This window comes from Rutidosis leptorrhynchoides, chromosome 10 (assembly GCF_046630445.1).
Source record: "Rutidosis leptorrhynchoides isolate AG116_Rl617_1_P2 chromosome 10, CSIRO_AGI_Rlap_v1, whole genome shotgun sequence".
NCBI classification, from domain to species: Eukaryota; Viridiplantae; Streptophyta; class Magnoliopsida; order Asterales; family Asteraceae; genus Rutidosis; species Rutidosis leptorrhynchoides.
The window spans coordinates 200,069,700-200,087,207 of NC_092342.1; the positions used below are offsets into that span (position 1 = coordinate 200,069,700).

The 17,508-nt window shown below is 35.3% G+C and overlaps 1 protein-coding gene across 1 annotated transcript; it reads right to left on the bottom strand.

The window, feature by feature from the left end:
• Window positions 1-7,121: 7,121 nt before the first annotated feature.
• LOC139870747 (probable zinc transporter 10) lies at window positions 7,122-8,691 on the bottom strand. The gene is made up of 4 exons (XM_071858529.1): window positions 8,115-8,691; window positions 8,026-8,069; window positions 7,530-7,679; window positions 7,122-7,427 (listed from the first exon to the last, which is right to left on the bottom strand). The coding sequence occupies exons 1-4, from the start codon at window positions 8,689-8,691 to the stop codon at window positions 7,122-7,124; spliced, it is 1,077 nt and encodes a 358-aa protein (XP_071714630.1).
• Between the last annotated feature and the right edge of the window lie 8,817 nt (window positions 8,692-17,508).

Genomic DNA, 17,508 nt, shown 5'->3' on the forward strand with positions numbered 1-17,508 from the left:
ATTTCATATATTCAAGCTTTTAGTTAGTCTTTAGTAGTAGTTAGCTTAGCTTTTATTTTCCGGAGGATATCCCGGCGAATCCCTGCGATCTCGGGCGGATTTCTTCAGCCTTTTCAGGTTTTTATCCGAAACGCTTGTCTTTTATATTAAACATGTGTTCGTACTTTTTATGTTCAATAATGCATTCTGATATTGCCATGATAGCATAATTAATCTGTATGTTGCCATGATAGAAGTTTGGGTTAGCGTAATTATGTTAATTTAGTACGATTACTGTTATAATACTGAACTAGGAAGTCTGATAGATTTGTATGCTAGCATCTTAAGGATTGACCAACCTATGTTGTGATCAGGACTTATCCACCTATATGAAATTAGCTACTTCATAGGATTAAGACCCCTGGTTATACTATATCATAAGAATCTTTGAACTCGGTATGGCCGGAGTTCCCGAGAGGCATATAATGCACTTTTAGGACACGGAACTTAGGAATTGAGACATGAATGACCTAGTATGCCTATTGACTGTTCCAAAGAGACCTCTTAGGAGCTGTTAAGATCTAGTTAGTGCCTTCACTGTGTGACCCAAGCGTATTGCATGTTCTTGTTTGATTGTTGCCTTAGGTTTTAGTCATATCAACTGTTTAGGTATTCATTAGGTTTCTATCTGCTTTACTACCAGTATATTAACTGTGATGCTGTATAATGTTTGAATTGATATGATCTCTTTAGTATGATGGAATGGTTGTTAGTTTTCATTTAAGGTTTTGCCAACTTAAACCGACGAATTCCTTCCGTTTGTGATCAGTGTTCAATCAACACGGCACGTTGTTATTCAGTTACCTAAACTGATAACAAGGGTTAGGATTAGAGCTTTACTCACTAATAAACCTAGTACTTTACTGAGGATAACCTCCGAGGTATTGTTACCTTTCAATTATACGACCAAGTGACATACTTCTCACTGCTCAAAGAGAACTCCGAGAGTTCAGAGATAAGTAGGTCTGTGTAATTGGGTCATCCAACCAGATCTACATCATTCCAAGTATAGTTTTAACATAAGCATAATTACCTTTCCCTAACCCAATACTGATATCTTGGTCAACATTTCCCTGATCTGCATACTCCAGATATCCTTCCACTTTATTTACTTTTCTGCATTTAGGACCTTTAGCTAAAATCAACTACTATCTTTTATCCAGTTAATTTATCTAAAAGACAATTATCCACTTGATCTTTAATTCGTTAATCAGCAAAAATATGACACTAGGTTAACTTACACCTTCTACACCTTAGAAAGTAAAAGTAAATTTAGGCCCCGCACAATATAAATAAACAAAACCACTGTGTGCTACCTTGATCAACTGAATCAGACGTCATGCGGCCTAACGACACCGCACGAATTAAACTGTCCATTTCAGCAATATCACCGTTACACTTTGTTCATTTTAAATCTTCACGATTACATGAACTTGACTTTATGGAGTGATGTAGGAATGGAGGTATGAGTTAGCGTAATATAACGACACTCGATCAATGTGGTTATATTATGGTAAGTCATACCAAAGTTCTAATGACTCGTGATGGTGATTGGACTCGATCAACCTAATCACCACCATGTGCCATGTACATGACTTTATTTTTCCTTGTTGCCATCCGAAAACTTCGAGAATATTGATAACAACCATACCAGGGAGACATCCTGATATTGTCAAATCATATTGATGCTTCTGAATAAATGACCAATTCTTTCAACTTCAAAACATATGCTACACGTGTATACTATCTCGTTTATGCACAGTTTTATTGACGAACTACCAAAATGCATGATATGCTCACATCGAGGCGGAAACTTCTCTTGCATTACACTCGTACTTCTGTATAAGGAAATCTTTTATTGAAATTCTCAATGGATGAGAGACTCTTCACGTTATACTAGTATTCGTCACGAGGGTGAATAGTTCTAACGAACGTTTTCAGAAACCGATAAGAAACTTGCTCTAACAAACGTTTTTTCAGAAACCGACAAGATGGGAAAAACTTATACGACTATACATTATAGGAATTCTATCTCGACACGGTGTGCCATTGTCATTTATTTCGGATTGAGACACTCGTTTCACTTCTAAATTTCAGAGTGCCTTACAAGAAACCTTAGGAACACGTTTAAACATGAGTACCGCGTATCATCCACAAACTGACAGACCAAGCAAACATACGATTCAAACCTTGGAAAACATATCATGAACTTGTAATTGTTGCCTTTAATTGATTCCTCTTACAACGAAAGTTATCATTCGAGTATTAACGCCGCACTTTTTTTCCGAAACCTTATATGGCCGCAAATGTCGTTCTCTTAATTGTTGGGCCGAAGTAGGCGACAAGCAAACCACCGGACCCGAACTCATTCATAAAACAACCGAGAAATTGTTCAAATCCAAGAAGGGCTCAAGAAGGCCCGCAGTCGTCAAAAGTGCTATGCCGACGTTAGATGTAAACCTCTCGAATTCCAAGCGGGCGACCGCGTAATGTTAAAAGTCGCACCTTAAAAAGGTGTAATCCGTTTCGAGAAACGTGGAAAGCTAAATCCGCAATATTTTGATCCTTTTGAAATCTTGGAGCATATTGGACCCGTTGCTTACCGTTTTGAACTCCCAACTCAATCGAAATCCGTTCATCCTACATTCCATGTATTAAACTTAAAGAAGTGTCTTGCCGAACAAGAACTTGTTATTCCTTTCGATGAGCTTACCATCGATGACAAACTCCACTTCATGGGAAAACCGGTTGAAATTATGATTCGTGAAACCAAACTTTAAAAACAAAGTAAAATCCCGATCGTCAAAGTTCGTTGGAATGCCAAGATCAAATGAGAAGGGAGTACCCTCACTTATTCGTAGAATTGGCAACGCAAGATCTCGAGGAAGAAACAACGACTACTACTTCTAACTAAATTTCGGGACGAAATTTCTTTTAAGGGGTAGGTAATGTAATAACCCGCCTTTTTCCGTTAATTTATTTTAGCGCCCGTCTTTTTTTTTTAGATAATATCTTCCATTATCTAAATTCGTACCTTCCGTTAACTAACGTTCTTAATATTCCCGTTCTTGGATTTTAACATCTTCTGTTTACTCTCGCATATTTAAAATAATTCGTTTGGTTAATTCACACACCCGCTTTTCAACTCGAAGGACTAAAGTTGCCAAGGGACCAAACTAGTTGACTAGGTCAACTAGTCAAACCCCTCTTCCCCACCATTCATTTTATTTTCTTTTCTTTTCTCTTTTTCTCTCATTTACTACTTCCATCTTTCACCATTTTCATCTTCAATAAAGAATCATCATCTAATTCAAGTCTAGCAAGCTTCCAACAAAACAAATTGTACTTTTGGAATCCTCTCTTCATCCTCTACGTTTTGATACTAGCTTCATCTCTTTTGGGTAACTTTCTAAAAACTCTAGATTTCTCTAAATTCATTTTATAGACTTGAAATGGTGTTAATTAGTGTCTATGGCTCACTAGGTTGTTATGTATGTAAATGGTTTGCTCGATTTGTTTGTTTTGAATAACTAGCATGAACACTTGAAATGGGTTTGTTAAATCTTGGATTTTGGTTGATTAAATGTTGTTAGATGTTAAAGCTCATGTATTAAATGTGTTACTAGCATCATTAGCTTCGTTTTGGTATGTAAGTTGATTTAGAAAAACTTAATTAACAAAATTGTTGAATTCATGATTTTTGGGTTAGGGTTTAGTAACCTTAAATATGAATTTTGATGCATTGAATGCTATGAAATGTTGTTACTAAGTGTTTAGTTGTAATGTATGTTTAATTACCTTAGAAACGGCATATCGTATGTGTAAATTGGATTCCCGAATCGCCATTTGCATTTTTGAGCTTGAAACGTTAAATAATGATCATTCGACGAGGTTTTCGTTGTTGTAAACGATGAATTTGATTGATGATTTGAGTTTAGTTGTATTCCTCGTTAAAATACCTTTTCAATGATGTATGGTATGCGTTTATAGTGTTTCCAGATCATTAGTTGTGTTAAAATGAAGTTTGGTTCGTGCATTAAGTGTTCAAAACTGCCCAAATTGCTGATCAGACACCCTGACCACCGCTCAAGGCCCCTGGAGCGCCGCTCAAGGCCCCCACATGCCTATTTGAGCGCCAGTTGGAGCTCGGCTCTGATTCCTGCTGACCAAAATCACTTTTGTTTTTCACAGTTTCCTTCCCGCTTACTCGCAACTCCGATTAACATAAAATTTGGCCAACATGTTTATATATGATTACTAATTGAAGAAAAATTGTCGGATACCCGTTGACTTTGACTTTGACCAAGTTTTACTTTTAGTCAAACTTGACCAAACACTTATACAATCGTTCTAACGTGCTTTTATACTTATATCTTACATGAAACTTGACAACTTGATTCACATGCTATATTAATCGAGTCGTAACGAGCCATAGGACTAATTGAACACATTTCGCCCGACCTTGTGTCGTAACCAAAAATTGATACAACTTATTTGTTTAGGTCAAGGCTAAGCAACTTTCATTTGCACAACGCTTAATTTCAAATACTTTGGCGTGCAACTACGGTGAGATCATAGTCCCATCTTTTCAGCAACTTTTATACTTTTAAATCATGGGATGAGAAACATATATGGTTATACTTTTATACTTTGATCACAAGTACGAAAACAAACACTCCACGTACGAGTTAGAACAAAAATCCTCAAGTCCAATTATCATCAGTTAAACTTGCAGGGTGTAAGTGTAAGAGTGAATTTATGTTGTGTGGCCATACGGGTTTGACGAACCCTCATTCGGATGGTTCGTTACCGTCGGTGGATGAAATATATTTTCGGGTATAGTGTAGGTTCTAACACTATGATTCAGAAGTACGATTCAGTTAAGCCTTGATAATTGGGTGCTCGACAAACGAACAACATCTTCGGAATGCAAACGATTTGGATAATCAACATATACTAAATCTTGTGGTTCAAAAACAACATTTACAAATACACCTATGATTTCACCAACGTTTTTCGTTGGCAGTTTTCTATATGTTTCTCAGGTTCATTCTTGGCTACTTGACACATGCTTCCGCACACTTTGATTACTTGCTTGGGGTCAAACATACATGCATACGCTAGTGATAGCACCTTTGGATTCAAACTTAATGTTTACATGCATACGTATTGATAGCATTCGTGATTTTCAACTTATACTGTGTCGCAAGTTATTTCAATTATACTTATTAACTTTTGCAAACTTATACTTGTTGTCAAACCGTTTGGTTTACTTAAAACTTTGCAATTCATACACGTTTCAAATGAATGTGACATAATTTTGGTCAAACGTATCTCATTTAGGGACTATGACCACGTAACGGGACCAAAGTTGACGGCGCCGTCAATGACGATTTTTTCGGGTTGTCACACTAAACTTTGGATATTGATTACTTCAAAACAGTCTATATTTATTATTTAATCTTTTGTTACAATGATTAATTAGTTATCGATTGTGTTTGTTGATTGTTCAATAATCATGAGTGACTAAATCTCTTAGAGTTTGCTTTATTGTAAGACTTTTGATTATGGATTGCTCTAACTTTTAAGTTATTGAGGTTATATTGTTTGATTGATTGTGTGCTTTCATGAATCCATTGTTGTGATTATCTATACGCTTTAATTTAATTATACAGGTTGTTTACTAGTTAATGTGAATTGATTAGTGATTAACACTCTGTACTTCAACACTTTGTGATCTAGACAACTACATGTGAGTGTACGTGGTGACTGAATGGTATTGTGATAACACAATCATGTAGTTTATTTTAAGTGATCTTAATAAGCTAGGTTTTATGTAAATTTAATCAAGAAAGTGTCTAATTAATTAAACAGATTAAAATAGAACTTTGAATGACGTTTATGAAAGTTTACTAAGTTCATTAGATCTAGTTCATTGATATTGTGAGATTGAAGTGAGCTATTACTTATAACTTTATGTTAACTGTTTTAATAACAAAAGAGCAATCCTAATCAATTGTCGAGCATTAAAGTAAACATCGATTCGTCCATCTGAATTTCGTTTATCTTATTTCGTATTTTAGTTTAATCAAAATCAAACTCCCCAATATTCTTAGAATAATTATTAGTTTAAAATTCTTAATTACAACTGCTCCCCTGTGGAACGAACAAGGACTTGCTATTAGCTTTTACTGCACGGTTAGGATAGTTGCGTACTTGTGTGTTAATCCTTTTTGGTATTTTTTAGTTTAATTTTATAAGGTACGATTTTACACATCAGTCTCACTCATTTGTAAGGTTTTTATCAAATTTCTAAGATAGTCAAAAACGAATTTTATGATCCAAATAAATCCTATGGTTTGCACACATTGCATGGATTGTCAAAATCCCTAACGTCCTTTAATTTTTCTATTAAATTTGGTCATGTGCGATGGGTATAAGGAGTACCAACATTCTCTTGTTTGCAGCATCGTATTTTGAGGTGGAGTGAAATGGGTTGATTTTTTTGATCGGTGCTTCGAGAACAAGCTCTGATAATGGAAAGGGTGTTCCATGAGAGAGAATTAAGGGTGATGGATATGGGACTGGAAGAAAAGGAAAGCATAATCAAGGTCATATGGAATATGTGTGTGTTGATTTGTTTCACAGTGAGCTGCTGCTGATGCATTCGTTCAGACAATGGTGATGGTTCGTCGTTCGGACATGATTGTGGAAGTAATTGATGGTGGCCTTGCAAGACCATATTTGTTTACTGTTTTATATATGTTGTTTCAAAGTTTCACAAAATAAAAATATAAAGAATATTTTCAGTCCGTCTACTAGATGCAGGAGTTCATCTGCCTGTTATTCATTATACGGGCATCTTTATACTTATATTTTATGCACATTTAACAATAACTATAACTACATATATATAATATTAGGGAACTCGATTAATCCACACATTGGCAATTGTTATGTAACTAGAAGATCACAACACAATGATAAGTAACAAATAATAAGATGATAGGATGCCAAGATAAACAAATCAACGGTGATTACTAACTTAATTAGCTAACCATCCATACGACCATACGTTGGAGCTAAGCCCACTTAGCCATTATTGACATCCCACCAGCACCAAGCAAAACAGCCACATAGCATTTAATTTGAAGCCTAATGCTCCCTTGAAGTTTGGGACCCATAAACTCTGCTGCAAGAAGGTCCACCATAGCCATGTAGATGAGAAGACCAGCTGATGAAGCATTTAGTAATCCAACCGTGATCAAAGCGTTTGGGCTATTCTCTTCGTATGTCTTTGATAGCCCAATCCCTAAAGCAATACCAAAAGGTGTAGTAATCGAGAAGAAAAACACCATTGCAAGTTTCTTCATCTTCTTGTATTCAGCCTGCAGGTTTATTAATTCGTTAAATATAACCAATTAATTCATAATAATATATGGTGAAGTAGATCGATAAGTGGTTAACAATAGGTATATGCATGGCTAGACCTGGAGGATGCAACCACCAAGCCCCATGCCCTCAAACAACTGGTGGAAACAAAGGGCTGCAACCAATGGTTTGATGGTGCAAGTGTCATTTGAAGTTCCAACACCAAGACCAATTACAATTGAGTGAACCACTATTCCAAGCTCCAGAACCTATAATTTATTTGAAACATCAATGGATGAATTTGGGGTTCACAATTTACATTCTTCATAAAATGACATCGTAAAGTAAATTTGTCTGCTACATTTCATGGGCCACTTTAGTTGATTTACAGTCTTTTTTATATTTTACTGTTTTTATATAAGTCTTGGGGTCATCTATATATGTAGCTCTTTTTAAATTGTCTTTTTAAAAAAGGTGTATATCGGCAGAGACATCCAAACCCTGTGTTTCTTATGGAAACCCACCAAACCCACCCGGTAAGAGTTGGATATCTGTACTTAAGTTGTCTTTATGCAGATCGACTAAAAATTGAAAGATCAGAACCAACTAACTAACCATGGCAACAACGCGATAGCGTAGTAGTTGTGATCCTATATGACCTGAAGCTGCATGCGCATGTCCATTAAAATGTCCACCACTAATACCGTTCTCATGGTCTCCGTCAACCACCATAGACTTATCAGCCGTTTCAGCTGAAGAAACAGAGTTTTTACTCTTAGTATACACACTAGTAGCCATTGAGTCAACCATGAGTGTGAATACAGCAGACAACATAGCTACAAAACCCGTAAATGGAAACTTATGCCAAGGGTTATCAGCCAAACAACTAGACCTCAACATATCAAACGAATCGGGCAACACATGCATAAACCCTGTGGCCAAAATGATACCAGAAGCAAACGCTTTCACAATAATGAATAGGATTCGGTCAGGGTTGAGGGCAGGGACCGATCGAGTCAATAAAGGGAGTGACACACCTATGATACTTGTGACGAGAATTGAAGAAATTCCGATTAGTTTTAACGAAAGAGCTTTTGATTTATTGTTGCATACGTTCGTGGTTTGTTGCTCGCATTGAGCTGATGATGATGATGATGATGTTGTTGTTGATGCTGATGCGAGCGTTTTGAAGGACAAAAAAGATGAGATTATGAAGAGTAAAATGATAATGGAACTTAGTTTTAGAAGCTTATCACTGTTGATGTGGGAAGTACCTACCATGGCTAAATAACTAACTATTTTTTTATTACTATACTTTAGATGGTTGTGATATGTTTTGGTCTTGAGCTAGCATGCATACAATATATAGACGATTTATTTGGTACGATTAAAACCTTTTATTTAATTAACTCAATTGATATAATAAATAGACCAACACAAACATGCATCAAGCATGTAATGTTAGTGGACCAATCAAAATTGATTAGTAGTACTTGATCAATTTAATTAACCATATAGTTTCACTTGCTCATAATCAACCAAATGGATATACAAGTAGTGTAGCGACCCGACAAAATCGTCATTTGACGGCGCCGTCTACTTAGGTCCCGTTACGTGGTCATAAGTCTTTAAAACAACGTTTGACCAAAATATGTCGCATTCATTTCAATTATAAAGATGTTTCAAATTAGTTTACAAAGTAGTTCGACGACCAAACATGCTACAACGTTTTAAGTACAATTGAAACCTATGCGACACAAATTAAGTTAAGTCAAAAGACGCTCCACGTATGCATGTATACTCGACATCCAAGCAAGTATCAAAAATAGTGAGCGGAAGCATGTAACACATATCGTTCAAGGACCTGAGAAAAACATAGAAAATCTGTCAACGAAAACGTTGGTGAAATCATAGGTTTAGTAATTGAGTACGTAAGTAAGTTGAACCACAAGGTTTATAACGTTGAAGTAATAGTAAGAACATTCTAAAAGTGGTTATCACGAGCACCCAATTATCAAGGCTTAACTAACGTTACCCCATCACAAATAGTGTTAGAACATACACTGTTTCTCGAAAATATATTTCATCCGCATAACGGTAGCGAACCGTCCGAATGAGGGTTTGTCAAACCCATATGGCCATACAACATAAGTTCTCGCTTACACCCGGCAATGTAACTAATGATAATCGAATTGAGGATTTTTTTTTCTAACTCGTACGTAGAATGTTTGTTTCCGTACTTGTGTTCACTTTGTTAAACAAAACGTTATGTTTTTCTCATCCCAAATGTAAGTATAAAAGAGTAAAAGTGGGACTATGATCTCACCTTGAGTGCACGAGTAATAAAGTACTTCACAAGTAAACGTATGCAAGGAAGAATGCTAGTCTCGATCTAAACAAATAGATTGTATCAATATCGGTAAACACGGTTGGTCAAAGTGTTCAATTAGTCCTATGGCTCGTTACAACTCGATAAATATAGCATGTGAGTCAAATTGTCAAGTTTCATGCAATATACAAAGATAAAAGCATGTTAGAATGATTGCATAAGTATTTGGTTAAGTTTGGGCAAAAGTCAACTTTGGTCAAGTCAAAGTCAACGAAAAAGTCAACACGTTCGGCTCGGGTCCCGAACTATTTTTCTAAGTCTAATAATCATATATGAGCATGTTAGAACAAGTTTCATGTTAATCGGAGGTGCGTAGCATAGTTAGAATTAAACGAAAAAGTGCACTTTTGGACAGCAAGGTTTGTAGCGCCGCTCTATGTATCTGTTCAGCAATTCTGGGCAGTTTTAACACTTAATGCACGAATCCAACTTCAAACAACCATAACTATGGAACCGTAAACATTCAAAACACGTATCTTATATCGTTGGAAAGGTAATTTAACAAGGAATACAACTAAACACTTTTCATCAAACAAAAACATCATTTACAATAATCGAATTCTCGTCGATTGATCATTTAAAGCTCGTTATCAAGGTTTCAAGTTCGTAAAACGCATAAGATGATTCGGAAACTTACTACACACATATAATATGCCGTTTCGTAGGTAATTACGCATACAATACTACTAAACACTTACAAACAACATCGTAAGGCTTTTAATGCATCAAAGATCACATTTAAGGCTACCAAACCCTAACTAAAAATCATAAAATCCTTAATCATGTTAATGAGGCTTTTCCAAGTCAACTTACATACCAAATTGAAGCTAGTGATGCTAGTAACACATTTAATACATGCACTTTTAACATCTAACAACATATGATCAACTAAAACTCAAGATTAAGCACACCCATTTCAAGTTTAAGCTAGTTACATCAAAATGACAAGAACAAGCATACAAATCATATATTCATGTTATACTTGAGCCATAGACACTAATTAATACTTTTATAAGTTAAAAACATCAAGAACACAAAATCTAGTGTTTTTAGAAGGTTACCCAAATGCAATAAAGTTGGTATGGATTCGAAGAGGAAGATGCAAGGATTCCAAATATGTAATTTGTTTGAATTGATGCTTGCTAGATCTTGAATAGATGATGAATCTTTGATTGAATGTTGAGAGGATTTGGAAGTATCAAAAAGAGAAAGAGGAGATGAATGAGTTAGTGGAGGAGAAAGGTTTGGCTAGTTGACCTAGTCAAATCTTTGGTCTCTTGGCAAGTTTAGTCCCTCAAGTTTAAAAGCGGGTGTGTGAATTACCTAAACGAAATATTTTAAAACGCATATTAACGGAAGATATTATAATTATATAACGGATTTTAAAATAGTATAACGGGAAGTAAATGAAAAAAGACGGGATGTTACATTACCTACTCCTTAAAAGAAATTTCGTCCCGAAATTTAAGTAGGCGTAGTAGTCGTTGTTTCTTCCTCGAGATCTTGCATTTCCAAATTCACGAATAAATGAGAGTATTTCCTTTGCATTTGATCTTGTCTTTCCCAAGTAAACTCGGGTCCTCTTTTGGCATTCCAACGAACTTTGACAATTGAGATTCTACTTTGTTTTAGTGTCTTGACGGAGGTGTCCACAATTTCAACCGGTTCCTCCACAAAATGAAGTTCGGGTTCGGCAAAACACTTCTTCAAATTTGATACATGGAAAGTAGGATGGACGGAGCTCAGTTGAGGCGGAAGATCTAAACGATAAGCAACGGTTCCAACACGCTCCCAAATTTTGAAAGGACCAATATACCGCGAATTTAGCTTCCCGCGTTTCCCAAAACGGATTACACCTTTCCAAGGTGCGAATTTTAACATTACGCGATCACCGACTTGGAATTCAAGGTCGTTGCGTCTAGTGTCGGTATATCTCTTTTGGACGTCCTAAGCCTATCTCAGATTTGGACGATCTTCTCGGTTGTTTCATGAATGAGTTCAGGCCCGGTGATTTGTGTGTCGCCTACTTCGGCCCAACAAAGAGGTGAACGGAATATGCGACCATATAACGCTTCGAATGGTGCGACATTAATACTCGCGTGGTAACTATTGTTGTAAGAGAATTCGGCAAGAGGCAAGTGCTTGTCCCAAGCTTTTTAGAAATTGATAACACAAGCTCGTAGCATGTCTTCCAAGGTTTGAATTGTGCATTCGCTTTGTCCGTCAGTTTGTGGATGATATGCGGTGCTCATGTCTAAACGCATTCCCAACGCTTCTTATAAGGTACGCCAATGTGACGACTCGAAAATTTCTGACCAAATTTAAACTTAATCTTTATATAATTCCGAATTGATAAGCAATGAATTTTAATAAATCTTGAACCTCCAAAAAGAGTTTTACACAAACTTTTGGTCACCCTTTTATTCCGACGATTCACGAACGTCATAACTTGATTTAATTGTTTAATTGTTTAATTATTGTGTATATATATGGATTTATATATATTTAAATTTAAAATATGATAATTAAATATCTCATTAAGTATATTAACAAAGTATTATATATATATTTTCATACTACTAATTTAAAGAGTTTTCAAACAATATATATATTACTATTTAAACGACGTAATTAACTTATGTTAAAATGTATTTACATATAATGTATTACGAGTGTAAATACATCCTTACAAGTATTGAATACACTTTATAATATACCAATACATATAAAGGATAGCTATACTCATATTTCCGTTCAATTTTCTCAAAGAATTCTTCATTCATAAGGTATTTTTACCCGTATTATACACAGCTTCTAGAAGTATTTACTATTGGTATATACCAATAGAATTCTGCAATTATTTGTGTAATATGTCATCCATGACCTAATCAATTTAATATGTCATGCATAACTTAATACAATTTAACTTATCTTAGATATTTTCACTAAAAGCCAAAATTATAAGCTTATAAAAAAGGACCATTTTAACTCATTTTTACTCCACATTTTCTTAAACTAAAAACACACACTTGAATGCTCTCATATCATACTTTAATCTCAGAAACTTTCCTCTTCATAATCAAGGTAAAATACTTCTCAAAATCCTTGTTCAATTCCTTTTATAGTTGATATCTTATTATACTTATAAAACTTGTAAAAACTAGAACTTGTTTTGGTGAACATCAAGCTTGTTTGAAAAACTAATCTAATCTTTCTAACTTAACTCTAATAACACTTATTTATATGTATTATGATGTTATATTAAGTTAATATAAGAACTTATAACTTGTACATATGAAGAACACCTTGAAACTTAACATATATCCTTTAATCTCCATTCGGTAAAAAGCGGCCTGTTTTGGGTTGGGAATTAAAAACTTATCTTAGACTTTGAGTTCGAGGCTAAGACTTCGGAAATATGTTAATATATGTAAATAATACTTCCAGTATTTTTTTCATAATTTTAGACAAAGTGGAAGTATTTTATCAAAAATCATATATTGGGTGGATGCCGGGATTTTTTCAAATCTGTCCACCGACCCAAAAAGAGGGTAAATCTCTAAAAATTACTACTTGGGATGAACTTTTCGAATTGGTTTTTAAAATGTACTTCTTAATGAATCCATAGCAATTTGATTCACTTTAAACGGAGTTGTAATGAATATTTGGCGAGCAAAATAAAATCTGCTAAAATTAACGTTGTATGGACGAAATTTATATTATAAAAAAACTATATTAACCATATCCTTGTTAACTTTTCCTATATCCTATATATATATGGACATGTTATCAGTAGTATAACAAAATATTATAATCTTGGTTAATTCTGTGATTGTATATATGTATAATAATATTCTTGGTACGTCCCAACACAATAAGTATACAATACGCTTTGATAAATCCTAAGAAAATACGTACACAATACGTCTTAGTTAATTCTAAGACAATATGTATACAATACATCTCTGGGTTGATACAAAGACAATACGTATGCAATACGTCGTGGGGTAATTCTAAGATTATATATAAATATATATATATATATATATATATATATATATACCGATTATTGGACTGTTGGACTTTTCGGACTATTTTGGCCTACTAACAAAGGACTACTAACAGTGGACTACTAACATAAAATGTTAAAAATTATTATATAAGTATTCTATGAACTTGCTTTATTTTATTCATATGTCGTATTATTATCTGAATCGTTATTATTGTTATAGGTTCGTTAATCCAAGGACGACGGTCATATTTTTAATAAGTTGAAAACTTATTATTAATATACTTTTACTACTGTGAGTATATAGTCCCATTTTTAAACTCTACAAATATTTTGGGATGAGAATACATGCATTTTATGTTTTACGCCATAGACACAAGTACTTAAAATATATTCTACGTTGAGTTGTACCACTTTGCATATCTTCCCTAATAGCTTGGTAACTAATATTTATATATTGTAAGAACATGTATACGCGAATCCTATTGATAGATCTATCGGGTTTGACAACCCCAACCGGGCTAGTCTCTCTAGCATCGCAAACGGTTGCATAGTACTTCATTTTTACTACACTTGGTACAGTGTAGGGAGATTTCATAATAAAGGAAATATGCCACATTAATGGTTAAGTATGGTTACCAAAGCCCTCAACAACTTATAGAATACTTTTATACACTTGCGAGTGTACATATATTTATAACTATGAAATCTTGTGGTCTATATTTATATCGATGATAAACCTATATATCTCACCAACCTTTGTGTTGACTGTTTACGCATGTTTATTCTCAGGTCCTTAAGAAAGTCTTCCGCTGTTGCATTATCTGAGCAAGCTGTGCATGGAGTCTCATACTTTTATTTAAATAAAGTGTTGCATTCAATAAAACCTTTGTCATGTATTATATTCGACTGTTACGTCACGTGTGTAGTATTTGGAAACCGATGTATCTTGGGGATTATTTCTTAAATAAAGTGACCGTCTTTGGTGCATTGGGCCCCTTTTGAGCGATGGGGGAGGCGTTTCTACAATCTTTGGCCATATGACCAATTCCTTGGCACCAGTGGCAAGTTAGCTTACCACATTCACCAAAATGATGCTTGTGGCATTTGTTGCAAAAAGGTTTGGTACCGGCATAACTTTTCTTGCCGTCCGAGGTGAAAGGCTTCTTGGTGATGTCGTTGTTGTTGTAGTTGCTTGATTGAGTGGCTTCCCATTTTCTTTTTTTGCCATCCGATTTATCCTCGGCGTTAGGTGCCGGTACTACGATTTAGTCCACCATTTCTATCAATTGGCGGGCCATCTTCAAAGCTTCTTGATGATTAGCGGGTTTGGATGACATTACCCCGTCTTTGATGCTCTTTGGAAGATCATCCATGTAAAGTTCAACCCTTAGAGACTCGGGGTTCATAAGGTTTGGGCACATCAAGGCTAGTTCGGAAAATCGTTGATTGTAGGCTTTGAGATCGTTTCCGACCGCTTTTAAAGTTCTTAGCTCTTGTTCGAGCCTTTGGGTTTCTTCACGAGGAAAATATTCGACGATCATCTTTTCCCTTAAATCGGCCCAAGAGAGGGTGTGGGCTTCATCGGTACCCACCGATTGTACATAGGTGTTCCACCAAGTGAGCGCGACACCGGCGAAAGTGTGAGTGGAGTACTTGACCTTGTCTTGATCCCGACAACCGCTTATGCTAAAGACGGCTTCTGTTTGCTCAAACCATTGGGTAAGCACAACCGGTCCCCCGGTTCCATCGAAAGTGTGAGGTTTGTGTGACACCCCGTACAAAATTAACGTGTACGGATCATCAACAACATGATCATTACAAGGTCAAACACTATATGTTGTTTTAAAATAAGTTTGCATTCATAAGAAGGGGTGACGTCATAACCAACATCAAAAGTTTTACAAACGAAAGTATGCTTCTATGACTAGAAGCAATTAACATAAGCACGAGACCCGAAGGCCATTACAAATTCATTGTTTCAAAAGTAACATAGTTTGTGAATGCAAGGTAAACGTTTCATGCAGAGACATCTCTAATAAAAGCAGCGGGAGTCTACACAGCAAGACTACTACAGTGTAAGCATCAAACCTCTAAGCACCTGAGAAAACATACTTAAAAACGTCAACACGAAAATGTTGGTGAGCTATAGTTTAAATAACAGTAACGTAAGGTAGGCCACAAGATTTCAGTGTTTCAAAACAGTATGAAAAGTATATGTTCAACCGTGGGTACTTGGTCACTAACTTAACGTAATATCACCCCCTAAAAGTACACTTGGCGAGTGCGTAAGTTTACGAAGTATTAAACACCCGTTAAATGCTAGCTCGACTAGCCCGAGTGGGGATGTCAAACCCTATGGATCCATATCTAAGATTCGCGTTCACTGGTTCAAAAACCAATGACTAAACGTTACCGAGCTAAGGGAAAAGTTTATGCCATTATATAACCCACACATATATAAAGTTTAAGTACTCATGCCTAGTATGTAAAATGTAAAAAGCGCATGTATTCTCAGTTCCCAAAATAGTTAAAGTAAAAAGGGATGCTATAACTCACAGTGAAAAGTAGTAAAGTCGGTACGAGATAAGTAAGCAAGTAGTTGGTCCGAAAGGTCCTCAACCTAAGTCAAAAGTTACTAAGTCAGTAAATCGTTCCCAAAGGTTTAAAAGTATGTAAATTAGGTCTTAAGTATCATCATCATTCATCATCAATCAAAAAGAGTAAATTAAGTTTCAATCAAGAATAGAGATCGAAACAAGGGCTGACTTCGTTCAGCTGATACGACCTCTATAAAAATCGGAAAGACGCGTAGTCAGTGGGTATGGCTCCGTAGGTGAGTCCTCCAACCATTGACCAATTTTCAGAACCAAACTCGTCTTCGTTTGACCGTGGCAACGGTTTAAGTGCGAGTAGGTCAGAAATTTCAGCACAACGTTACAAAGGTGTAGTGACTTTCGTAAGGCTATAAATCCTAAATTATAAATCGGATTAAGACGAGTCCTAAACGAAAAGTCATCTACTCGAACCGAAAAATCTGGAAATAAACTTTTCCAGTAGCCCAGGTGACTTACCAGATCTCAAAATCAGTAAACAAAGTGCTCCGGTGGGTTCTTAGTGCTTGATGTTCATCACGGTTCTCATCCTTGATGCTTGTAGCTTCAAGTGTACAACTCGTTGATGTGTTTGCATCACCTTAACCAAGTTTTGACCATCATAACACTAGTTTATGTCTAAGATAAATAGCACAACTCATTTAAGGGTTGTAAGAAGGTTGATGAACCAAAGTTACATCAAGATCTTAGATCCGACACATACATGAGTTCTAATAGTAATATTAAGCTATAAACTTGAATGTAAACTAAATAAACAAGATCTTAAGTTGTAGAACTTAGATCTTAGTTAGATCTTGAAGATCCTAGACTAGAAAGTCTAGATATAGTGTTCTTAAGTTAAATCCTAAGTTATAGAACTTGGATCTTCACTTTAATAAAACCATAAGTTATGAAACTTAGATTATAATCTTGTAGAATGTATATATAAGCTTATAAGCTTTTGTTTTAGACAAAATTGGAAGATCATAAGCTATAGAAACTTAGATCCAACATAAGTGTATAAAGTTATAACTAGAAAGTTTAACTTCCATGTTCTTGAACTTACAAAGTTTAAACTTTAGTTTCAAGAAAAATGAGATCAAGTT

Coding starts and splice junctions, on each gene's coding strand:
- LOC139870747 (XM_071858529.1), bottom strand. CDS start 8,691: ATGGTAGGTACTTCCCACATCAACAGTGATAAGCTTCTAAAACTAAGT. Junction 7,680..8,025: donor GCTATCGCGTTGTTGCCATG/GTTAGTTAGTTG, acceptor AATAAATTATAG/GTTCTGGAGCTTGGAATAGT. Junction 7,428..7,529: donor TTGGTGGTTGCATCCTCCAG/GTCTAGCCATGC, acceptor ATAAACCTGCAG/GCTGAATACAAGAAGATGAA.